The 18,597-nt window shown below is 36.3% G+C and overlaps 2 protein-coding genes across 3 annotated transcripts; both read right to left on the bottom strand.

Annotated features, from left to right (window-relative positions):
- Window positions 1-921: 921 nt before the first annotated feature.
- Window positions 922-6,875, bottom strand: LOC101885431 (putative G protein-coupled receptor 148). Its single transcript, XM_087241364.1, has 2 exons — window positions 5,796-6,875; window positions 922-2,331 (listed from the first exon to the last, which is right to left on the bottom strand). The coding sequence occupies exon 2, from the start codon at window positions 2,243-2,245 to the stop codon at window positions 1,292-1,294; it is 954 nt and encodes a 317-aa protein (XP_087097490.1). The 5' UTR covers window positions 2,246-2,331; window positions 5,796-6,875; the 3' UTR covers window positions 922-1,291.
- A 289-nt stretch (window positions 6,876-7,164) lies between these two features.
- Window positions 7,165-18,571, bottom strand: mterf4 (mitochondrial transcription termination factor 4). Of its 2 annotated transcripts, none has more exon segments than NM_001126468.2 (4): window positions 7,165-7,580; window positions 10,055-10,239; window positions 13,421-13,802; window positions 18,495-18,571. In NM_001126468.2, coding segments are annotated over 4 exon segments (951 nt in total). In that variant the 5' UTR covers window positions 18,522-18,571; the 3' UTR covers window positions 7,165-7,223.
- Between the last annotated feature and the right edge of the window lie 26 nt (window positions 18,572-18,597).

The following is an 18,597-nucleotide window of genomic DNA, read 5'->3' as shown; positions in this document are numbered from 1 at the left end:
CCTAGTTTTCCAATGTGGTCTCCCATGCAGGTATTGACCAGGCCCAGCCCTGCTTAGCTTCTGAGAGTAACCGGCCATAGACTGAGGGGTGATATCTGATTTAAAAATTTTCCATGATGCCTGCAGGCTAATCTTCATAACGATTATGAAATTTCTTTGGAAAATATTAGGATTAATTACGTTTTTAAAAAGATTGGAAAATAGATTAGATTTTTTTGTTGGACACATTTTGTGAGATTCCCCCTGTTACACATGATATATTGTTATGTTATGATGAATAAATGCACATATTATAACGTTTTTTTAAATAATAAGAAAATATAAAAATGTTTTCATTTAAAACTAAATATAGAATATTTATTTCGAGATCCCTTACCAAATGTTGCTTAAAGTCCTCGTGAACCGAAATCTGCGACAGTTCTACTTTTTGTAATGTGACGCAGTTGCTAGAGAAATGGAATATTAAATGAGCAAACAGTGTGCGTGGCTTATTTTTTTAAAACCGTGGGCTAATTGGATATTGTAAAGTAGGCATTTCATTCAGAAGGATCAGGTTTTAGGAGAGTTATTACAACCTAACAAACATCTACTCACCATTTTTGTTTATTGTCAAAACTGACAGTTGGAGCAACGTTAGCCTCAAAGTCACGTAATCTGATAAAAAACAAACAAACAGGAAGTGCTTTTCAGATTTCAATTAAAGATTAGAAGGGCAAACTATTTATTTCTTTATGATATGTACAGATGAATTGTTCACCACTAACCTAAAGGTCCCATGAAATTAAAATAAGTCTTTTAGATGTTAGTATCAGTATTGTTCATTTTTAGGATATCTATAAGCTAGTGTGCTTCAAAACAGTGACAATATTCACGTTTTAAAAATATAAAACTGATATAAACATATGAAGTAAATAAATATAGTTTGTCTCTTCCACCTAAATGGATCAACGGTTTTATTCACGTCACTTCATTCTACAGATTCTCATAAAATCTTGACCAATCAAATGCTCTCTTGCATCTGACATGCTCCGCCCCCTTCAAGCCGCTTCTCATTTGCTTTTTATTAGATGCACTTGAGCTCAACCACTCTCACTGGCAGAGCTGATATTGGCTGTTTATTTTAAAAGGGGAGGAGCTACACTATGTCCCATCCTCTCTTCGTGTTTCAGATAACGTCAAACATCGAATAAAAATGCACATTTCAAAGCACCTCATGGGACCTTTTAACTGAATCCTCCAATGACAGATGCAGTTTTTTTTCCAATATATTTTCTGTGTCAAGTCCACCTCTCTAGGCCGCACTCCTCTGGCTCTGATGTCTGGTTTTCCACAACACCTGCTGGACGGTCTTGTAAATCTCCCGATAGCGCAGGACGTACAGGTAAGGCGTGCAACAGCGCGGCAGAAGCATCAACACACACATGTTCACCAAGTTAATCCAAACTCCCAAATCATCCTTGGCTTCTCTCTTTAACAGAGCCAACTCAACCGCAAAAACCAAAGCAGGAACAAAATACATGATGAGTAACAAAGTGTGCGCCAAAAGCGTCATACGAGCCCTCGAATACCGACTTCGCCATATCCCGGAAGTCCTGGTGATGATGTAGAGATGGATGTAGCAGTATAAGATGAGAGCAGTGCAGAGGCTGACGGCGATAATAAAGTACAGAGGAACGCCAACCTTCAGCTTCTCTTCCAACGAGTGCAAAGCGATCAACACCAAACACACCGGCCGGCTCTGCTGGTCCTTTCCCATCACCACCTCAAACATCACCAATAGTGAAACCGGACACACAGCCGCAATCACCCACATGCTCATAATGATCTTCCTGGCCCGGGATGGCGGGAGAATCTCTTTGTAACGTAGAGGCCAACGTACCGCTACGTACGTATCGACGACCATCAGTGTGACGGTGAGTACAGATGCACTATATGTCATTACCATGCTAACCATCATAAACTCACACAGAGGGGCGGGCAAGTGAAGGCCCACCGAATTGCAGGACACTATCGACAGGTTTACGGTGAGGAAGAGCATGTCAGCGAAAAGGACGTTAGCGAGGAGCAGATAGCGGGTTTCTTGACGTAGCGAAGGAAAACAGAGTACGCAGAGGGATAGAACGGGATTGACTAGCATTGTGACGGAGGTTAGCAGAACCGTGGGGATGAGGAACATGTCCATGTTTCTGCTCTCCATAATGATGTACCAATCTGCAGAGATGTTGACGATGAAAGGCTGAATCATGTTGACGTCCGAGCCACTGAGATAAACCGGTAAGGTGAAGGATGGTCGCTTTTATGGATGGTGGAGCACATATATAGTTTCTCGACCTTAAGAAAAAACAAACAAACAAACATGAGCGCAGAATTATGAACATCACCAAGATTCAAGATTTTATTTTGAACATAAGGTATCAGTGCTCGGGAAAAGTTACTGTTAAAGGGGACCTATCAAGCCCCTTTTTAGAAGATGTCATACAAGTCTCTGATGTCCCTAGAGTGTGTATGTGAAGTTTCAGCTCAAAATACCCCTTAAATATTGTTTTATAACTCTTTAAAACTGCCCCTTTTAGGCTTTGAGGCTTAATTGTGCCATTTTGATGACTGTCGCTTTAAATTCAAATGAGATTGTGCTCTTTTCAAAAGAAGGCGGAGCTACAAATACCTATGTGTCACCATAGTGGCAGATTTAAAAACAAGACTTTCTATGCTAATGAGGGAGTCACTAAGGGGCGGGGCTTTCTCCCTCTGATGACACATACGAAGGGAGAATGCCAATCAAAGTGTTTCTACAGACTGTTTTGATGAAGTGTGATTATAAAAATAATAGTAACACATTTTTATAATTAGAAGCTGGCTATATATTTACAGACTGATGCCACACAACTGTGTTTAAACCCCTTATTAAAGTGATTTTTGCATAATAGGTCCCCTTTAAAGGTAATAAACTGTAGTTTTCACATTACTTCTTTAAAAAGTATCACTTATCACTAGTTACTTTTTTTAAGCGTCCGTTACTTTAATGTCATTTTTAAATCTTTCTTGTTTGTAACATTAAAAAACGTAGTTTTTTTTTTATTTGACAAATGTAAGGCACTTTCACACCAAAGTGGCATGAGTAAAAAAAAAATTTAAGTAAATAAACTTCAGGTTGAAGGAAATCTAAATTTATGTCTGTATTGTTAAGGGCCAAGGCACAAAACTTACTGTAGTGCCGCCTTTCTGAATTGCATGAAATTTCAGCAATGATTACTTCTGGTTATTCTTTTTAAGGGATACTGATTTGTTTGTGCATTTAAACTAGAACTACAGTCAGTATCATGTTTACACATCTGCGCTTTCTCCTGATTTTACTCAACGTGGAGACAGGAGAGCCATCGGTTAATAAATGGGAAAGCAACGTATCATATGATCTTTAAGCACTTTGGATGAGGCTTCCTATAAATGCATTCAATCAAAAGCAAATTTGATGTAATTTAAAAACCAGGAATAAATATTGACTTTTGCTGCACTGCAAAGATTTTTGTCTGTGCATTCAAATGTTCTGTAAAACAGGAATTTCCCGTCTCCTAATGCTACCGGCAACAGACTAACACTTGTAATGCAAGTTAAAAAACAAATTGCAAAAAAATCGAATAACATTTATTCTTTACTAAATACTAAATTTGCAACAAATGACCCAAAAGCAAAATATGAAAAATGTTTCTTTCAAATATGTGGAAAAACTGTTTTAAACTATGATGTATTTTGTATTTACAAAGTTTTGTTTCCTTTCCAACACTTTGCATTTGTGTCAAATATTTACATAGCTCTTCCATGTTAAACTGAACTTCAATGTATTAGCAGGGATAAATGATCGAATATCTCAATCATCTACAGAAGAACTTTATTTTGAAATTCTGTCATCTTTTACTGAGCATCAAGACATTCAAATCTTGTATAACCAATTTTATTTTTTTTTTATCTTTTTTTAATCTGACGTCTCTTTTTATTAAGTTAATGGGTCAATTACATTCTTCAAAATATCTTTTGTCAGTTTGTTCTATGAAAAAAGTAAAATATTGAAGTGAGTAAATAGTGAAAACAAACTAAATTCTGCCCAAAATATTCATCTAAATCGGTGGTTCTCAAACTTTTTTCACCAAGTACCAATAAATTGTGTCTCCAAAGTACCACCATAATGACCAGTATCGAAATACAATAGCATAGTAGGCCTAATTAAGCAGTTACAGCACTGCACAGTTTAAAAAACATGGCAGATTAATTCCTATAATTAAAAATGTTTATTATTGTCAACCGTTTTAAACATTATAGTTAGTTTGAACATTAACACTGTACTGTGCTGACAAGTAAAAAAACAAAATATAACATCAATGTTTAATTTAAAATGTGCTTTTAAAAGTTAATTAACAATTGTACTGTTCTTAAAAAGTAAAAATAAAAGTGCTGTACTTAAAAGCATTAACATGTAAAGCATTAACATAGCCTTTCTATCCAAACCTGGAAATGTTGCTTGGTTTCATATATAGGCTATGCAGGTCTGGCTCTGCGGGGGCCCTAAGCAGAATAATTTTGGGGCTCTACCTAGCTCTAAAGAGTGGAGTACTGCAGTTGCAAACTAGCCCACAATGACTTCATTGCTTATTAAATACAATCAATGAAGCAGAAAAGTAAAGCCTGATTTCTTCCACTTAATAACAGTCTGAACGATTTCAACATTTTAAAACAGCACTGTTTTCATCAACTAGCAGCTTCAAAATTTAAGGATTAGACAGTCTTTAATACCAGTGAGTCCTACTTTGCGTCCTTCTGGAGTGTTAAAAACATATTCTTTTAATTTAGTAAACAGATTGAAGATTCTATAAAAGGTTATAATGGCTTAAATTCAGATTTTCCAACTTTATAGTGGATACACGGCAAAATGCCTTTTTTTCTTGCTTAGAGAATTTGTCTTGTTTCTAGTCCAAATGTCTAAATATTCTTAAATCAAGAAGCATTTTCAAGACATGTCAAATATTGTGTCTTATTTTAAGAAACAATACGCCAATTTTAAGTGAGTTTTTACTTTAAAACCAGCACAATAATCTGCCAATGGGGTAAGCAAAATAATCTTGTTTTTCCTCTTGAAATAAGATTATTTTGCTTACCCTATTGGCAGATTATTGTGCTTGTATTAAGGAAAAAATTGCTTGCCTAGAAAATGCTCCTTGATATAAGAATTTTTAGATATTTGGACTAAAAACTAGACAAAAAAATTAAATAGGAGAAGCATTTTTTTGCTGTGTAGATGTTACACTGAACATCCACATCAATCATTTTTATGCCCGTACAAACAACAAATCAAATCTGTTTATTTATTCCAACATATTTATCTATTTATTTAACTTAAAAAATTTAAGTTTGATCTTTAAAAAAATTCTAATAATGCTTTTAATGGTCACACAAGCAAATCAATGCAAATGATGTACGCTGTAAAAACAGTCCACACAATTCCTTCATGTTGTCCCAGCACAAATCTAATAAGTTAACTTAAGAGTTTACAAATTTAAGTGGATTGAACATAAAACAATTAAGTTGTCCCCCCCAAAATCTGAATTGTGTTGTTTCAACTCATTTTGAATAAGTTTGAACAAATAATTTTTTAGTGTATTAGTTGTGTAGTACAAACTCATGTAACACAATTCAAACACTCCTGTTACTTCCATCCAGTTTTACCAACAAACAGTCACCAGAGGATGAAATAACAATTGCATTGACTACCAAATCGATTAACAGCGTTAAAACAACCAACGTACCTGTTCCACACACATCCACATCTACAGTATCCTCCGCTTCCATCCAGGCCTCCATTAGACTAATGCGGCCGCAGATCAATATCACCCGCACTGTGCCTGTTATCAGCGAGCAGGCGTTTCACTGATGCGCACAGACCTGTAAACCATCACACGGCACTAACACTCTCTCGCCTCTCCATGGTTACTCTGCATTTGGTGTAAATTGTGCTGACCCTCCCCACGACGGGCCGGTCAGATAAACTAACACTAACGCCATTATTACCTCCGTGTCCCTCAACACTACTATGCACCTCATATCCGGAGGTAAAAGCTTATAAAGCAATAAATGAGACGGAGGATTATACAAACAAATAATATACAAAACTGCTGGCATGAATGTAGGACTTGCACAACTGAAGCTTGTGCGCTCGTGGTTGCCTTGTTGTTATTGATGCAAAACTTGATGTATCAGTAGTAAACAAAAGATGCAAAATAATTCAGCTGAACCATGAAGCAATTATTATTTGTTCTACTTTGGTATTTTTAAATTTATTTAAAGGGATAGTTCACATAAAAACATTCATTTACACACCATTTACTTGTTTGAAACCTGTTTGAGTTAAGATATGTGGCAGAAGGTAGATTTTTCTGATGAATCATCTGTTGAACTGCATCTCAATCATCACAATACTGCAGAAGACCTATTGGAACCTGCATGCTCAAGATTCTCACAGAAATCAGTCAAGTTTGGTGAAGGAAAAATCATGGTTTGGGGTTACATTCAGTATGGGGGCATGCGAGAGATCTGCAGAGTGGATGGCAACATCAACAGCCAAGACTTTTGTGCTGCCCATTACTTTACAAACTAAAATAGAGGGCAAATTCTTCAGCAGGATAGCGCTCCTTCTCATACTACAGCCTCCACATCAAAGTTCCTGAGAGCAAAGAAAGTCAAGGTGCTCCAGGATTGGCCTGCCCAGTCACCAGACATGAACATTTTTGAGCATGTCTGGGGTAAGATAAAGGAGGAGGCATTTAAGATGAATCCAAAGAACCTTAATGAACTCTGTGAGTCCTGCAAGAACGCTTTCTTTGCCATTCCAGATGACTTCATTAATAAGTGATCTGAGTCGTTGTAGAGATGTATAGATGCAGTCCTATAAGCTCATGGGAGTCATACACAATATTCATTCTTTTCCACTGCACCATGACTTTATATTCTATACTGTACATCATTTCTGTTGACAGAATGTTTTGTTTTGAACTATCCCTTTAAATAAATATATATCAATAATCAAAATAATCAAGTCAATAGTTACCTATTATTAACATTCTTCAAAATATCTTCTTTTGTACTCAATAGAAAAAAAAAGAACTCATAAATGTTGAATGTTTTGTATGAAATATCCCTTTATTGCCTCATTTCATGCCCGGCTTATAATATATTTTCTAGTGAGGCTTCCTTCTGTGCTGTTCATCATCATCATCTTCATCATCATCCTCATCACTGCTGCTGTATTCATCTTTGTCTTCTTCCTCCAGCTCTCTTGCTATCAGCTTGCGAAAAGCATTGAACTCTTCTGCATTTGCGGAGGCGACCTGCATCAGAAATGTTTCCTCAGAGGCGCAGAGGATGTCTTTGAGCGGAGGGTTGAGGATGAGGGTTTGACCCTTTTTGTCTGGCGTCTGGTACAGTCCTCTTCTCTCCAGAAAACTGTGTCGACACCGCAGCTCAGACACAGGTAATCTGAACAGCTTCGACTTTACCATTTCTGCTTGCCGAACGCCCATACGGAAATATGTATACTGTGGGGTGAAAAGAAGCTGGCCGTCAGTTTGCTAGTATAAAATCGGGCTGCATTACACTGGGAAAAAAATGTACATCGCAACATTTATGTTATTTATACTGTGATTGTGATTCGAATGCAACTTCACCACATGATTTAAATAACTTAAACATTTTTAAATAATTCATTGTATTAAACTGACTGGGGGAAATTTTTGTAGGTGAACACATTTACATAAAATATCATGAGAATTACTATGGAGCCAGATCAGTTTCAAAAATAATACATTTACAAATTAAAACTCATCCATCAACAACACAATTAACATTTACAAAATATAATTTGTAAGTTCAAAACATTTATTCATTCATTTTCTTGTCGGCTTAGTCCCTTTATTAATCTGGGGCCGCCACAGCGGAATGAACCGCCAACTTATCCAGCAAGTTTTTACGCAGCGGATGCCCTTCCAGCCGCAACCCATCTCTGGGAAACATCCACACACACATTCACACTTATACACTACGGACACTTTAGCCTACCCAATTCACCTGTACCACATGTCTTTGGACTGTGGGGGAAACCGGAGCACCCGGAGAAAACCCACGCGAAGGCAGTGAGATCATGCAAACTCCACACAGAAACGCTAACTGAGGCGAGGCTCGAACAAGCAACCTTCTTGCTGTGAGGCGACAGCACTACCTACTGCACCACTGCCTCGCCCAGTTCAAAACATGATTCATGAATTTGATGCAAATCAAATTCATGAATTCAAAACACGATAAAAAAATACACAAATCCAATTTGTAAATTCAAAACACGATTCAAAAATACACAAATTCAATTCATGAATTCAAAACTATTCAAAAATACACAAAACCAATTTGTAAATAAAAAAAAAACAATTAAAAATGTTCGCAAATCCAATTCATAAATTCAAAACACAATTCATAGGTATACAAATCCAATTTGTAAATTCAAAACATGTTTCTGAAATACACAAATTCAATTCATTTGTCGAAAATATTTGTGATTTTTACTTGTGCATTCACAAATTGTGTTTACAAATTGTATTTTGTAGATGTGAACTGTGCTATCCATGTATGAATATTTTGTAAATGTATTATTTTTGAGACTGATCTGGCTCCATAAATTAGAAGCATAGTTAAATACAAAAGAGCAAATGTTATAAACCATTTCAATTCATGAATTCAAAACTATTCAAAAATACACAAAACCAATTTGTGAATAAAAAAAAACAATTAAAAATGTACGCAAATCCAATTCATAAATTCAAAACACAATTCATAAGTACACAAATCCAATTTGTAACTTCAAAACATGATTCTGAAACACACAAATTCAATTCATTTGTCGAAAATATTTGTGATTTTTACTTGTGCATTCACAAATTGAGTTTACAAATTGTATTTTGTAATTGTACAAAAATTAAATGATGAAATGTAAAAAAAATTAATAAAAATCATATAATTAATTCAACATATGAATAATTAAATACATTTATTCCTTTTTAAAGCTACAAACGTTATAATTTCTTGTGGCCAAATGCTTTAATCTCGCTTGAACATTTCAAAATTGCAATGACAAAACATGCACACAAAAGCATGCACACCATTCTGGTAGTTGGGGAAAAAAAAGGGAGGAAAAAAAACAAACACTGCACAAAGGCTGCATCTGAAATCGTCTACTACTCAGTAGACGATTTCAGTTGAATTTACTACTTGATCGTTAAAAAAGTGCGTTCTATACAGTATGAATGTGATTAGTATGAATAGTAGCTTCACTACCATTCATGAATTCTCTCAGGGTGCAGAATCTCGAAGTAGTAGGTCATCCGGGTACTTCTCGCATGCTGTTTTTAGAATTCTATGAATTTGGACATACTACTCGCCTCACATACTGTTATTAGCGTACTATATAAGTTCAAGTTCAAGTTCTATTTATTTATATAGCACATTTCCAACTACCACAGGTCTGCACAAAGTGCTTTACAGAGAGAAAATAAACACACGATATGAGCATAAAACAGTAAAAACAGCAATAAGCACATAATAGGAAGGAACATAGAAAAATTATCAATAAAAGAGCAAAAATAAAAAATAGTTATAATAATAATAAAATATTTTTTCCTAATTAAAAGATGCTACCACAGTTGACCAACACTAAACACGATAGAGAACATGACCGTTTTGCTCGACTACATATAACATTTTCTTTCGATTTGTTTATTAATTTTTTTTATTCGCAGTGACCACACAATATGATGTGTTCTGGACTGTGGTGTCTGGTCAGCTATAATTGCGATCTGGCATATGCTGTGATTTGACTATCACAGAAGACCTGCGACAGCTCATACAACAGCAAAACGGTGGGAGAAATACATTTACAAAAACAGTTTTTCCCCCTCAAATGTTCTGGCATCATGTGCTCTCATGAGACCTAAAAAACACTCCCTGAGAAAAAAGCATGCTGTACCTGAATCTTGTACTCCAGCTGGGCTAAATCCTCCTCCAAAACCTCAGGAGAGTTTCGGAGGATTTCTGTGACTTGTTGGGTGGTGAAGTGGCATTTTTCTTTGAGCAATCGCGATACTGCGTTTACCCTTTTTAATGGCAGGACCATGACTTTGGGGTAGTGACTGATCATCCTCTGTAAACTACCTGTGGACACATTCAGACTCTTCATTAGGAAAAACAAATACTGAAATAGATTTAAACACTGAGCAGAAAGAAAATGCATAGAGAGAACAATGTACATACAGTCATGGTCAAAAGTATTGGCACCCTTTGTAAAATTTTACATACAAACTGTAGAAAATACAGCTATGATATTTACTAGAAAACTTATCTTCCTATTTTTAAATCCCCAAAAAATCTAAATTTAACTTAACTATTTATTGGGTGAAGAACCATATATGGTAACCGAACCACGATCTAATATTGATATAATCATAAAAGTTCAAGAAGTCCTGTAATAATCCCCATTTTACAATGAGTGTCTTATAAAGAGTTGATAACATTAACATTTCCTTAAAAATATTTTATTCCTAAATAAATGTTGTTCTCCAATACATGTTGACCACAATTATAGGCAACCCTAGAATTGTTTCTGAGTAAATTAAATATGTGATGTATACTCCTACAATTTATATTTGCATTTTTAACACATCACACTGAGTGTAGTGTTGTCATGATACTGGAATTTCTAACTTTGATACAATAACTACAAAACTATCAATATTCGATACTGTGAAAAACCACTATTGCAAATATTAAACTTTACAGTCACAGCTTTCTGTTCTGATGTGCAGCAAATGACAGTTGAGTCCCTGAGTCTCTTCTTTAGCAGGAGTATTCATAGCCAACGCCAACTCTGCTCGTGTTCCCGCAGGAGCCTGTATCACCCTTTGCTCCCACTGGAGCCCCCTTTACATTCTTTTCAAACCACTATATCCAGCAGCCGGATATAGCACATCAAGCCTTTAGGGGAGTTTCTTCGAATACACGGCTGCTGTCCCGAGTCTCAAGCATTTTGGGAGCTCTCGAGAACACCTGACCTCGTACTCCCCTCACATGCTCTATGGACCTGGCGGGAGCCCTGGGCTCAACTATCTCCGAGCTCAGGGTTCTCTCCCGGGACAGCATGCCAAACCTGCTAACTTGCTAACAAGTTGTCAAACAGTATCTAAGTGTGAACTCTTGAAAAACAATTTAATCAAATTCCTCTGTTGTCATTCAGAAACAAGCTTCTGCATATGCCAAGTGCTTGTTCAGATGCAGATTTCATGGCCATCCCAGTGTCCCGACCTAAACCTATAGTGAATGAATGGATAAACTAAAGTGGAACAACATTTAAAGAATCTTATTTAAACTCTGAATGGGGAAAAATATATTATTTATTTCCATATTTATGCCAACTTTATTAAGCATTACAGGGGACTCTAGGCAAATGAAGCCTGCAGAAAGTTACGATTAACAGTTTCCAATAGTTGAGGCCAATTTTCATTAAGGAAAAAAAAAACATTCCCTCCATAATGATATTTTCAATTTTGAGATTAATTTTGAGAAAATGGGAGATTTCTTTTCACTGCTCTATTTACCAAGGGTGCCAATAACTTTCACAACCATTGTATCATCAACAATAGATTCTTCCATGCCCTTAGCTGCTTGTGAATAATGTAAGTATGCTATAGATCAATATTAACTAAATTGAAGATGTTTATCATATATTTCAATACTGGATTGATTAAAATGACAGTCAAAACAGTAATATCGCAAATGATATTAAAATACAATATACTTGTTATTGGTATATTTGATTAAATATAGCATTCAGCGTCACATATTTCAGAACAAATAATTTTTTTAAAATAATAAAAAGATTTAAAGGGACAGTTCCTGCAAAGATTTAAATCCTACCATCATTTACTTACCCTCCAATTGTTCCAAACCTATACTACACAAAAAACATTGACTTACATAGTATTTTTATTCCTACTATTGATGTCAACGGCTGATTTGTTTGAACTGATTCTTTAAAATATCTTGTTTTGTGTTAAACAGAAGAATATTTTAAATAGTTGTCATTCAAAAAATAATAATAATTACTGACCTCGAACATTTTTGTAAATTGTAATTTATAAGCATCATCTTGAATGATCCCATCTGAATTACAAATGTTTATCATATAATACTAGACTGATCAAAATGATAGTATAAAAACAGTAATATCGCAAGTGATATTACAATATAATATCCTTGTTTTTGGTAAATTTGAAATATCATAGTGTCACATATTTCAAACATAGCTGGAGGTAAAAAAAATGTAAAAAAAAAACTGTCTGTTATTTGGCCTTTTTTTTATTTGAAGAATAAAAACTTCAATCCTTCCATCATTTCCTGCCCTTCACTTGTTCCAAACCTGTTTGAGTTTCTGTAAATACTGGATGTACTATACCAGGGGTGCCCAAACTTGTTTTTGGCTCCAACTTGCCTCAACACACCTGCACAGATGATTCTAGAAACCCTAGTGCAAACTTGATTAGCTAGCCCAAGCTGAATGGAGTTGGAGTTATTACTCAGTGTCACGTGTTTCAGTAATAGTCTGAATATGGAAATTTGGAGGTTAAAAAAATCATTACTTGAGGGTGAGTAAATGAGCAAATGTAGATTTTTAGATGAACTATCCATTTAATATATTTTAAATTATCATTTAAAATAATAGTAATTACTGACCCCTAGGCTTGTCACAATCATCAATATATTGACTTATCACATAACACACATCACTTTTAGTGATGCAATATAAATTGCTCATACATAAAAAACAATTCTGGCAACATTTTAGCCGATTATGCAACATCTCTATCTCTATTGAAGGTGTCAGTGTGGTTAAAAACCCTATAGTATTTACTATAAATTACTATAGTATATTCTCATGTTGGTGTCTGACAACTGAAAATAGATCTGGTAACAGATATCGCAGCCTCTGTTTCTTTTACTTGTCACTTTTTTGTTAATATTTATTATTGTTTATTTAGGATATGCGTTTTCACATTCTGATTCCAATGTCTAATTATTAGTGTTAAAATGACTATACTTAAATGGAATATTTTTAGGAATAAAACTTGATGAGTTCTTTGTAAGAGTATTCGTGCATTGTAATGATATTATATTGTTTTTCTGCCATTATTAATGAGTTGCATAAAATGGTCTTAAAATGACAACAATATCGTTTATCGCGATACATTTTGACGCAATATATCGTAAGACCAAAAATATATTGTGACAGGCCTACTGACAAAATTTATTTTTGTCATTTTTAATTAATAAGCATCATCACCTTCTACCAATCCCATCTTCCTCAGATTAAGGATGCGCTGCTGCAGCTCTTCACCTTTAGCCGAATACACCTCAGGACACTTCTGCAGTATTTTCAGCACGCTGGAGGGATTGAAGCCCAGGACGAAGAGCGCTGTGAGAACTGAAGGTACATGTTTGCCGCGGCTCTTCAGGGCTGCTTCATGCATCTCCTCGGCTTGAGTCTGTGAGAAGCCCATCTGGAGTAAAGAACATAAGGTGAGCTGATTCACAGGGCTGTGGGGCATCTGACTGCTGTGGGACGAATTCAGATGACGGGGCTCTTGCTGTGTGGAGCAGAACGGCATATGACCTCTGTTCATCACCACAGGACATGCACTCCATCTCCACAGCCATCGCACCATCTGACAACACAGAGAGAAAGCAAATGTTGTTCATTTCCATATATATATGGATGGGACATTCTACCAGAAACGTACATTGTCACTTATAAAAAATGTGAGAGGGCCTGACCTTTAAGCTTGTCGTCTTCAAAAGATCATACAAAATCAAGCATAAAATCATACAATTCAATGATAGAACTCATCCTTGATCATAGTCAGCTTCTCCTCCATCAAATGATGTCACTTTGTTTGAGTCATAGTCTTAAAGGTGTATTACACACATTTTAGGATAGATTTAATGCAAATGTGACAGGACTGACAGAAACATGGGGACAATTGTAAAATTGTATTTATTTGTAGAATGTATTTATAATTTCATGTTTTAATTAATTGATGTCAATCATAACAACTTAAACTTGCTATTTCTGAAGTATTTTTTCTTCTTCTAAATAACAGTTTTTAGCATAACAAAACTACAGTGCATCCGGAAAGTATTCATAGCGCTTCAAATTTTCCACATTTGTTTATGTTACAGCCTTATTCTTAAATGGATTCAATTCATGTATTTCCTCAAAATTTTACACACAATACCCCATAATGACAATGTGAAAAAAGATTTGTTGAAATTGTTGCAAATTTATTAAAAATAAAAACCCTGAAAAATCACATGTACATCAGTTTTCACAGCCTTTGCTCAATACTGTTGATGCACCTTTGGTTACAAAAAAAAATTACAGCCTCAAGTCTCTTTGAATATGATGCTACAAGCTTGGCACACCGGTCTTTGGGAATTTTTGCCCATTCCTCTTTGCAGTACCTCTCAAGCTATATTAGGTTAGATGGGAAGCGACGGTGTACAGACATTTTCAGATGTGTCCAGAGATGTTCAATAAAATTTGGATCTGGGCTCTGGCTGGGCCACTCAAGGACTTCATCGAGTAGTTGTGAAGACACACCATTGATATTTTGGCGGTGTGCTTTGGGTCATTGTCCTGCTGGAAGATGAACCATCACCCCAGTCTGAGGTTAAGAGCACTCTGAAGCAGGTTTTCATTCAGGATGTCTCTGTACATTGCTGCATTCATCTTTCCCTCTATCCTGACTAGTCTTCCAGTTCCTGTTGCTGAAAAACATCCCCACAGCATGATGCTGTGACCGCCATGCTTCACTGTAGGCATGGTATTAGCCTGGTGATGAGCGGTGCCTGGTTTTTTCCAAATGCAACGCCTGGCATTTAATCCACAGCGTTTAATTTTAGTCTCAACAGACCAGAGAATTTATTTTTTTATGGTTTGAGAGTCCTTCAAATGCAAATTCCAGGTGGGGGGTGGCTTCCATCTGGCCACTCTATCATATATGCCTGATTGGTGAATTGCTGCACAGATGGTTGTCCTTCTGTGAATTTCTCCTCTCTCCACAGAAGAACACTGGAACTCACACAGTGTGACCATTGGGTTATTGATCACCTCCCTGACCAAGGCCCTTCTCCCCCGATCACTCAGCTTTAGATGGCCGCCCAGCTCTAGAAAGAGTCCTGGTGGTTCCAAATATCTTCCACTTACGGAGAAGCCACTGTGGAGGCCACTGTGCTCAATGGAACTTTTAGAGCAGCAGAAATTTTTCTGTAACCTTTCCCAGCCTTGTGCCGAGACAATCCTATCTCGGAGGTCTACAGACAATTCCTTTGTCTTCATGCTTGATTTGTGCTTTGACATGCACTGTCAACCCTGGGACCTTATTTAGACAGGTGTATGCCTTTTCAAATCATGTCCAATCAACTGAATTTACCACAGGTGAACTCCAATTAAGCTGCTGAAACGTCTCAAGAATGATTCGTGGAAACAGAATATACCTGAGCTCAATTCAGAGCTTCACAGCAAAGGCTGTGAATGCTAATGTACATATGATTTTTCAGGGTTTTTTTTTATAAATTTGCAACAATTTCAAAAAAATCTCTTTATTCCACATTGTCATTATAGAGTATTGTGTGTAGAATCTTGAGGAAATCTATTTTGGAATAAGGTTGTACAAGTGTGCCGCAAGCCTACGTTTGAGTGAAGGTTTCGGCCGTTAGATCGCCCCCTGGGGGCTGGCTGCAGTACAAGTCATAAAGCCCGCCTCCTCCGTGTTAATGAAGGAGACTTGAGCCCAAATAAAAAAAAATATTACACTTGCAATAAAATGTCCCGAAAGATAGTTCTGGTCGATTAAGGCACTGGTTATTGTGCTGAAATAGGTGCAGATCTTCATTTTTGTAAACAGTTTGTTTTTAGCAGTAATTTAATGCTGGGCGTGTCATCGTGATTGACAGCTGTGATTGACAGTTTCTCAAAGCGCGGCGTCTGAGCTTCGGCAGGAGACTGAAATGTTATTATTCGATTTCTGTGTTATTTTACCATGACAAAATGAGTTCAGCAGTAAACTATAGTTTCTGACATACATGATCCTGGTGGAACACTGTTTATTCGCTAAGTTCAGGGCTTTTTTCGGGCTTTATTAATTTGCTGATACACGCCTAGCCACCCAGATAGCAAAACACAGTTCCGGCTAGATTCTCGCCTGCCGGAGACTTATCTCTTAGAGCTCAGACTGACTAATGTTACCTCTGCTGGACCTACTCCGGATGCCTGGACTCACTACCCGATTCCAGCCCGAGTCAATCGAGCCAGATGCGGCGGCCGAGCGAGCAGGCGCTGCCGCATGCGAGCCGGAATCAGCCCGCGACGCCGCGAGTAAGTTATGCGCTGCGGCCTGGAGCTGGCGCGATTGAATATATAAAACCCTCATATTTGTTAACGTTATTACATCCATTTGTGTTGATATGACAGCAAACGCATGCTGAGAAGTTCGGGGGGCGTAGTTGATTTTACATAAAGCGTTTGATTGGAAGCTCGACTCTGCTCATTTTCGCGGCTCCTCCTCTGGCTCCATCAGACAATCCTTCTGCGCATGTCTGGCTCCAATTTCAGCAGTCTTTTGCGACAGTTTGTGCCCGTCAAGCAGGCGTTTTGCCCTCAAGGCGTTCAATGGGAAAAAGGGCTGTCGCGTCGTCCATATATTTTACAGTCATTGAGGTTGTAACATAAACAAATGTGGAAAAAGTGAAGTGCTATGAATACTTTCAGGATGCACTGTATTAAAGCTGTAGGTTCAATTGGGCTGAGGACAAAGACAGGGTTTGTACATATGTGTAGTTTTTTTTTTTTTTGCCGCTTCTGTAAAGAGGATTTATTTTAGTGTGTGTATCCAGTCTATATGTTGATAGCAGGAAGTAACTTAAAAAACACAGCTGATTTGTGTGCGATTTGACTTTTAAAATAGTTACTGATATTTTGTGGCATGATGAAGGCCTCAGTCTTTAGTAAATATATAACTATATCACATATAAAACACACATATCACGTAGGAGCAATAAAAAATAAAAACTCAAATCATGAATTCACAAAGTATAGGTTAACGTTAATGTTATATTGAAGCAACTGTTTATATTTTCCAAAACAACAAACCACAGAGTTATGGAATGAAAAAAATATCAATCTGCATTAATTTTTTATTTTTTATATGAGGAAAATAATCATGTCATATGGATGAGTCAAAAAAGTTTGCCAGTTTACAGTATACAACATACTTTTTAGAAATTCTTTGAATTAATCTGCACATCTCAAAAGAAATTATGCCAATCAAAAGATGTTTGCCCTCTATAAAATATATATATTTGAGGCGTTTGAGGGAAAAGTTATGAATGTGACATCATTATGGATGTGACACTTTTACGTTATGGATGTGACCGATATGAAATTGGCACTTGTATGACCATGTTTAATGAAATATAATTGTTTGAAAACACGGAAAGAGACATTTTGAGCTTTTTTCAAAGTACTTGCATAGAAACGGTAGAAACGGTTTCTCTATTTTGTTGAAAACATTTTTTATCATGGCAAGTTTGACATTTGCATGGAATGGCTCGTATACAACAATATCAGAACAATATTCGTACAACAAAACAACATTATTCTGAACTATAGCTACTTAACGTTGCCAAATATCTTTTTTTTTTTACTAAATTTGATTGTATTTTAAGAGTTTTTAAAGATACCTTAAGTATTTAGATTTAAAATAACATACAAGTGAGTATTTTAATGCCATTACATGACCCTAAATGATTTTATTTTTCCGTATAGAGCCCACTGCAAACGACCGAAAGGCGCTTAGTGGCGTCTTCTGAAATTCGTGCTGAAAATGTATGATAGTGTTTAACGTTATTTCCTACTCAGATAAAACACTAAAACACGACACAAACTACATGTCGTGTATAATTGATTAATTTTAGAGGCTATGGACGATTTTAGCTTCAGTCGGGCAAAATGTTTTTGTAAATATTAGCTACACATGTGTTTGATCAAGTTTGAATGAAGGTCACATTGTACATCAAAACAATGAGACAACTTTAAAAATTAATTAAACGTAATGACATTTGTATTTGTTTTGCCAATAACCAAGAGCCCTTAAAATAAAAGTTAACGCCATTTCTCCAACTCGATTTATCGCAAATAAATGCAACCCCGGTTCCAGTCAGTGAACGACAGACAAAAATCCGCGTCTAACCAACATAAACGCGATATATTAATGACAAATTCTGCAATTGAAGGTCCAAATTTAGCGTTCAAGAATCTTAATAGATGTAAAACATTTATTTTATCCCTTAGACTGTACCTGTTTTCTGCATACATGTGAACCCATAGCTGTGCTGCGTCAAAACACGACCGACCCCGCAACAACAGCCAGAGCTCAAAAGTTCCGGATGCTTGAATGACCA

This window comes from Danio rerio, chromosome 2 (assembly GCF_052040795.2).
Source record: "Danio rerio strain M-AB ecotype USA chromosome 2, GRCz13ab, whole genome shotgun sequence".
Classification (NCBI taxonomy): domain Eukaryota; kingdom Metazoa; phylum Chordata; class Actinopteri; order Cypriniformes; family Danionidae; genus Danio; species Danio rerio.
Note: the sequence above shows the minus strand (reverse complement) of the source record. Positions and strands in the feature narration are given on the sequence as shown.

What these genes read in the sequence shown, in the direction of transcription:
- LOC101885431 (XM_087241364.1), bottom strand. Translation starts at nt 2,245, where the DNA reads ATGATTCAGCCTTTCATCGTCAACATCTCTGCAGATTGGTACATCATT.
- mterf4 (XM_087238392.1), bottom strand. Translation starts at nt 10,336, where the DNA reads ATGTACATTGTTCTCTCTATGCATTTTCTTTCTGCTCAGTGTTTAAAT. An exon ending in AGCTGGAGTACAAGATTCAG is followed by an intron (nt 7,581 to 10,054) that starts GTACAGCATGCT and finishes TTCACCCCACAG; the next exon opens with TATACATATTTCCGTATGGG.